Here is a 6,765-nt window from a genome sequence, read left to right as displayed (position 1 = left end):
TCAGCAGGACATTTACCTCCTTGAAGGCTCTCTGTGTTAAAAGGTGTCGCTTGATTCTGGACAGAGCTTCATGAGGATTATCATAAGCCTGTTCAATCAAGCCCAATTCCTCTCTCTGCGACTGATTCAGGCGAGATTTCACACTGAAAGCGAGAAAGAACAGCTCATCCACACAGGCACGAACAAACTAATGGCCATTGCATTGAACTGGTCAAAGACACCATTCAACCAAGCATATCAAAACAAGATCTGTAACTCTTCACAGTCCACATCCCCAAGCTTAGAAACATGGCATTGTTTTTGCCCCAAGTGGCAGAGACCATGAAGAACCCCCAGTCAACCTTGGCAGTACCACAACCTTCAGCTTTTATCAGTCCATCAGGGTAAATTTTACAATGTACTCAATTCCAGGAATAACAGATAACAAAATAGCTTCAGAAGCCTTTCCCAGTGCAGATGCCTGCCCCTGCAGAACACAATCACTTCCCACTGCTTACCTGTAAGCTTCCTTCAGCCTCTCCAGGGCTAATATGAGCAACTTGGTGTCATGCTTATAAGACAGTGGGGGGAAGGGAATGGGCGAGAACCTTCTGCTTTCCAGCCAGTGCACTGTGGTTGTGTACACAGCAACAGCCTCTTCTGCGGTGATGTAAGGTCCATCCTGCAGAACCACACCACCAGCATTAGTCAGTGAAAGCTTCCCTATAAAAACAGCACCAATTTGGGCAACCTCAGACAGGACAGAAGTACCTTCAAGTAATTATGCTGTCGTTCCTGCTCAGCTTTTAAGTAGAGTCTGGTCAGCCGGCCGAGATTCTTCTTACAGACAGTTTTGTCTACAGTGGCACCCCGACGGATCCGCTCCCTGTTGTAGTGAGCTGTATTTGTCCACCAGTCAGCTTTTGCCTTCACGTACCTCAGGATCATGTTTTCAATAGGAGTTGGCAGCCCTGGCACCTGAGGAGAGACAGTAACACAAGGGAAGCAAGAGAAGAGTAATTCTACCTGGGTAATGTCAAAAGTGAACCGAAAGGCCAAGTGAGAGACTTACCTTCCAAGGGATATTGGCCTTCCAGCACCGCCAGGCCTCGCTCAGATGCTGCAGGATGGTTCTGGCTTTGTTCTGTTTGATTCCTTCTGGCATCATGTCCAGAATGTCATGCATAACAGCTGCCCTCAGCTCCAGGTCAAAGTGAGACTCCACACGCTGCTTTGTAACAGTCTTTGCTACACCCTTTGAGTGACGGCCTGGAAAAAGCAAAGTACATCAGCAGTTCTGACATTGTTAGGCAGTGCTCGTCTCCTTCCTAATACAGGAGCACACAGATGTGCGGGATGTCTCAAGAAATTACACTACCACAACATCACTGATGAGTCTGGAGTAGATGATTAGGAGGCTATGGACCCCATAAAGCTATGGAGCATGGAATCCCAGTTGTGTTCGGAATCTATTCTGGGGGTACTGGTCTTCTAAGAGCTCTAAACCAGCCAATAGTCCTTGGGCTTGACATGGAGCATGGATACAGACCACCACTTGGAACAGAAAACTGGAGTTCAAGCTGGCAAGTAAACAGTATTAATCTTTACCACACACTCCTTCCACGTCCAAGATTTATACAATGTGCTGACCTTCAAACTGCCTGGCCAGCAGATTCCCCAGCCAGCGTTCCAGCAGCGGCGTGATGCCCCTCATGAAGAACAGCCACACTCTCCAGCCTGGAGCCCAGAAGCCACAGCCAGGACCTTTGCCCACAGGTCCCTGGAAGAAGAGAGACATGGTAACAGCAGGTCACTTACTGACACTCCAGAATCCCACCCCTACTGCTCAGTTTACATGGGGTCACCATCACGTGGAAAGGTGGAACTTACTGTGTTAAACCTGTAGTAGATGAGATGTTTCAGGTCCTTGCACATACGAATCTGCCTCATTAGTTTGTACTTGTATCGGTACATTCCTGTCAGCTGACCCACGTGGGCAAAGATGTACTGCAAGCCATCTGCCAACTGAAACACAGGTAGCGCAGTCAGAGACAACAATAAACACTACATATATTGCCTCAAGAAGCCAGGTTTATTTTACAGCCAGGAGCAGAGCATATCAGGCCATACAAAGCTCCTAACACTGACTCATACAATGATAGGTTCTTATAAACTAGGGTAAAAGCACAATTTCACGCAATGCTGCACGCTTTCATTGTTCCCCCTCTTCTCTGTAACACGGCAACATTAAGTCATATTGTGCATCCTATCTAAGCCTGCCCAGACATTCCGCTTCTCCACTGATTTCCCTTCCTCATCTTTAAAAAAAATTTTAAAAAATTAAAAAATTGAGCCTACCTGAAACGCATCCACATTTCCAAGTCTGTATTGGACATGACTGTCCACCACCAACTTTGTCAGCCGTAGAACCTCTCGGCACAGATGGAAAGCATTACCAAAACGAGATTTCTTCCTTTCCTGTAAGAGACAAAAATCCAGGATTTATGTAACAACGTTATCTAAGAGTGAATCAGCTCAAATTTTGTCAGAACAGTTGAGGCACTGTGGCCTATCTTACCACTCTAGCTACTTCACAATCTTCAGGAAAACTTTACTCTTGAGTAAATACCTTAGTGGTGAGGGTCTTCACAGGCTTCAGGTTGAAGTTGTAATCTAAGTGAAGGTAGTTCAGGTTCTTTCTGTGGATCAGCAAGTTCAGCATATTGTAGCCCTGGCGACACACCTGCAGGCCTACTTCCACCCAGTCCAGCTTCGTCGACTGGAAAAACTTCGTAGCCTTGAAGGAGCGGAACAGGTACCTGGATAGAGCAGAGGCTATAAGCAGCTGAATCCTCATCACAGATCAGCAGTTCCCCACTGAACAGATGCCCACTTACCTCTTCTTCTGGGCCTTGGGAGGTCTGTGCTTGAGAGCATTCAGAACATAGTATTTCAGGAGCTTCTGATAGGAGACTCGCACTTTCACTGGCTGGCCTGCTGGGCAGTGCTCACGATACCTAGGGATAAACCACATTTCAGATTTTCAGGTAACTCACATTCCTTAGAAAACAAGTCTCCAGAAAGTCTCCTAAAATCTCCAGAAACCAGTCACCACAGGATCTTTTTATTTTATTTTCATTGTAACAAGATAATAATGTCACAATCACTAGAACACCCCTTCTCCCAGGAAAGAACTCACCAGTTCTTGACCAGTGGGATATCAAGAGCCCTCCGAGTCCTCCCAGACCTCAAGTTGAAGGGCCGTGGGGCCCACAGCAGGGCAATGCCGTTGGCTGTGTTATCTGTATAGAGGGGGGTATCCTTCAGGAAAGGTTCCACAAACTCTGGCAACTCAAACTCTTCATCATCATCAGGCAAAGGTTCCTGACTCTGAAAAGCAGAAACACCACACAACATCTGTTTCCTGGTTGCTTTTCCGAGTTAACTAAGTAAAAATCATTTCTTTGCTCTCATGGAAGAACTGTAACAGTGCTGAGTAGTAGAGAAGCAAAAAGCACTCTACAAGGCCCCAGTGGGCCTGAGAACTAACTTTGGCTACTATAACCTGAGCTAGGTGTTATGGAGGTAGCTCAAGGGAGAGCTCCCTGAATGCTCCATGGGCAACCAAAAAGATAAACAACCTATCAGAAGACTCTAAAGTAATACTGTTAATTATGCATTGGGTTTTATCCCACACAGACTAAAGGACACAGCTTTGTGCAACTCCAGAAGTAGAAAAAGACTAAAATGGCAACTGTGGGTTTTTTTGTGAAAGGGCTTTTCTTTCTCCTGAAGTACCTATGCGTGTGCTGCTATCAGAAGCAAGGTTACAAACCAAATCACATAGGGTTTACCACAGGATCTCTTGGACAGTGACTCACCTTGACAGAATGTCTGTGTGAAATGGGGTTGATCAGTGGATCAAAGTAAAAAGCTGGGAGATCAGGATCTTCTGTCTTAATGAAAACGACGTTTGGAGTATGATACCTACAACATAAAATATGTATTAGAGCATCCTGACAGCCTCCCTCTCCTCTCCCTGCCCTTGAGGCTGCTGCACTTACCAGGTCAGGTGGACATGGTGTGGCAAGTTATTGTACAGGTATGGGAAAGCGATTTTGTACTCTGTCCTGATCGGCTGCCTGATGATAATTTTGTTGATGTCATTAAATTCATTCCAGTCTTCATCCCTCAAAGAAGACAAAAGGAAATTGTTGTGTGAGCATTCAGGGGAACAGAAAGGCAAGTATTTTTAACTGAAGATGTGGTATTAGTGCTTTTCCTGTAGCCTCCTCTTCAACATTAACAACAATTCAGTGTCCAAAGCAGCAAGCACATCACAGACTTACTGCTAAAGAAAGCGAACGCCCAGGATTGGCTCACTCAAGGCAAGACACTTGACAACAGATTAACCCTCCCAGCCCTTTTCCCAGATAACCATTTATCTTTCCCCCTAAACCCAACACTTACTGAAGATTGATGTCTCTAACAAGAGGCTCAAACTTAGGACCTCCAGGAATAGCCATGTTCAGTGCCTTGGAGGTAAAGAACGCTTTCAGGTCAAACAAATAGAAATAGTTGTCATCCACAAGGTCAGTGAGCAGTTGATTGGCCAGCCGGTACAGCGTGTAACGCTGGTACGTTGAACCATTTACGTACCTGCAAGCCAACAAAGCACGGAATCTCACTACACAGCCAGAAGACAACTAGGCCTTTACCAAAGGAGCAGAAATCACCAAACACCTTTCACTGCCCATCATTTGCAGAAAAGATCAAGGACAGTTAACACGTGGGCCCCTCTACGCAAAAGGGGCACAGGACTGCTTAAGCCACTATGGACTACATCTGCCCAGAAAATACCAACTGCTTCAGTTCCCCTCCTCCTCCATATCCAAACTGACACAAAACCTCTGAAGTCATATTTGAGAGCCTTTGGTGTGTATGTGCACTCTTAGAAAATATCAATTCAAATTCCAACTAGACAATCCAAGTTTTCACCTTTATGTCATAGTAAGAAACTAAATTAGAGTTTTAGCGGTTAACCCTCCCGCAGTCGTCCTGGACAGAGAGGCTTGTTTGCCCTTGCTGGACGCCGATTACAGCGGGATAGCTTTACAACAGTCAGATTCTCCCTCCCATCCATGGAAGAAGGTTTCCTCTCCCTACCAACATCACATGTAGCCCAGCATTACACAACGCAAGGTTATATACTGCTGTGTCCAAGTAATTTATGTAGTGCATTTGTTTTTTTCCCCTCCAAGTGAATAGTGCTACCAGAGAAGCACATACTTCCTGTTGTCTTTCAGCGGCTGGTGGTCATAGAACCAGTCCAGCACAGGAGCATCTTCCTCTGGATCCAGCTCAAGCTGAATTGCTTCCAGGGGCTCCACATCCAGTATGTTATCAGCATAATCCAGAGGGGGTTCTTCATCATCAAACGGGGGGAATCTCATCCTCTTGAAGTGACGCCTATCTCTCTTCTCCCGCCTCATCATAATCCACATCGACCTGGCAGAAACCCAGAGACGGTTAAACATCAGTTTTATTGTGGATGCACAAACGTTTGCTCACAAGTTCCCACCAGGGCTAAGGAAGAAGGCACTTACCCCCACTGAGCAATGTACACGGGCTCTATGACCCAGGGAATCTCATTCACAAAAGAGATGGCGCCTGTGATATGGTACAAAACCGGAACATCTCTGATTTGCTCCCAGGGCATGGGCATGTTCTCCAAGAGCTTCAGAACAGCATGAGGCATATACTTCAGAGCACTACAGTCAGAAATCAATGAAAATCAGGATTAGAAGGGATCTCAAGAGAATAGCCCTCCATCTGCCACAAGCCCAATTACCTCAACACCTTTCACTCCTGAAGATTGCTCATCAAAGCTGTTCATAAAGGTCTCCGGTGACAAATCAACAAACTTCCTATTCTATCCTTGTGCTTCATGCATCACACTACAAAAAGTTTCCTACTGGTTTGGCTTCCAAGACATTATTACACATTAAGGATGTTACAAACAAAAATGAAAAATTTCAGATGAGTTTCTGGAGTTTTTATGGGTAACAGTAGGTTAGTGCAATGGATCATGATGTGCACGAGTGATCGCTGAACCCAAACAGCAAAGAAGCACTCACAACGCTTTCTAATCTTGCAAAAAACATATACTGGCTACTTCATGCTCTCCCTCAACTTCTTCTAAGACAATGTGTTATCCAGGGTAATGTTTTGCTCATAAATTCAAAACAACAATTTCCTTTACTTATCCTCTTCTGCATCACTACCACAGTGCAACTGATTATCCCATCCTCATCAAACTATTATGCTGCTTTCTATGCACAATCGACACAGAAAGCCCTTTGGAGAAGGGGATCTCCCTTCAACGATCAACAAGGAGCTTTGACAAGGCAACAGAGGTGGACTCGGCTTGGTTCCCCATGTGTCACATAACGGGGGGCACCCTCACCCCAGGTAGACGCGCTTGTCGTGACGGAACTTCCTGTTGGTCATGTCGCCATGGTCACGGATGATCTTCCGGACGTGCTCGGGGGGCATATCCTCCTTCTGCGCGTCCACGAAGCCGAATTTTCTCTTCTCCGCATAGCGCTTGGCCTGCAGCTGCTGCCACTTGCGGGCTGCAAGAAGAGAGAGGCGCCGGGGTCAGGCCCGGTTCCGCTCGGGAGGATGGGGGTGCAGGGGCCGGCCCTACCCACCTTTCTCCTGCAGCTTCTCCTCAGACATGTAGTCGGGCAGCGGCGTCAGCGGGCTGGGCACCGGGGCGCAGCC

General features: G+C 46.5%; 1 protein-coding gene across 1 annotated transcript in view; it reads right to left on the bottom strand.

Moving 5' to 3' along the window:
* The window catches only part of PRPF8 (pre-mRNA processing factor 8), a gene marked incomplete at its 5' end in the record, with an annotated part of 19,369 nt that extends 12,607 nt beyond the window's left edge, over positions 1-6,762 (bottom strand). Inside the window, 17 exons of the mRNA XM_010282099.1 lie at positions 17-143; positions 498-661; positions 751-957; positions 1,052-1,248; positions 1,630-1,759; positions 1,870-2,004; positions 2,338-2,457; positions 2,609-2,798; positions 2,877-2,996; positions 3,179-3,369; positions 3,861-3,966; positions 4,044-4,169; positions 4,450-4,638; positions 5,269-5,487; positions 5,586-5,750; positions 6,446-6,614; positions 6,693-6,762. Of these exons, the coding sequence (XP_010280401.1) occupies positions 17-143; positions 498-661; positions 751-957; positions 1,052-1,248; positions 1,630-1,759; positions 1,870-2,004; positions 2,338-2,457; positions 2,609-2,798; positions 2,877-2,996; positions 3,179-3,369; positions 3,861-3,966; positions 4,044-4,169; positions 4,450-4,638; positions 5,269-5,487; positions 5,586-5,750; positions 6,446-6,614; positions 6,693-6,762 (2,625 nt within the window). The remainder of the gene's footprint in view (positions 1-16; positions 144-497; positions 662-750; positions 958-1,051; positions 1,249-1,629; positions 1,760-1,869; positions 2,005-2,337; positions 2,458-2,608; positions 2,799-2,876; positions 2,997-3,178; positions 3,370-3,860; positions 3,967-4,043; positions 4,170-4,449; positions 4,639-5,268; positions 5,488-5,585; positions 5,751-6,445; positions 6,615-6,692) is intronic.
* Positions 6,763-6,765: the final 3 nt, after the last annotated feature.

Source organism: Phaethon lepturus, unplaced genomic scaffold (assembly GCF_000687285.1).
Source record: "Phaethon lepturus isolate BGI_N335 unplaced genomic scaffold, ASM68728v1 scaffold39622, whole genome shotgun sequence".
NCBI classification, from domain to species: domain Eukaryota; kingdom Metazoa; phylum Chordata; class Aves; order Phaethontiformes; family Phaethontidae; genus Phaethon; species Phaethon lepturus.
The sequence above is the reverse complement of the archived record's forward strand: the minus strand, read 5'-3'. Positions and strand labels throughout refer to the sequence as shown.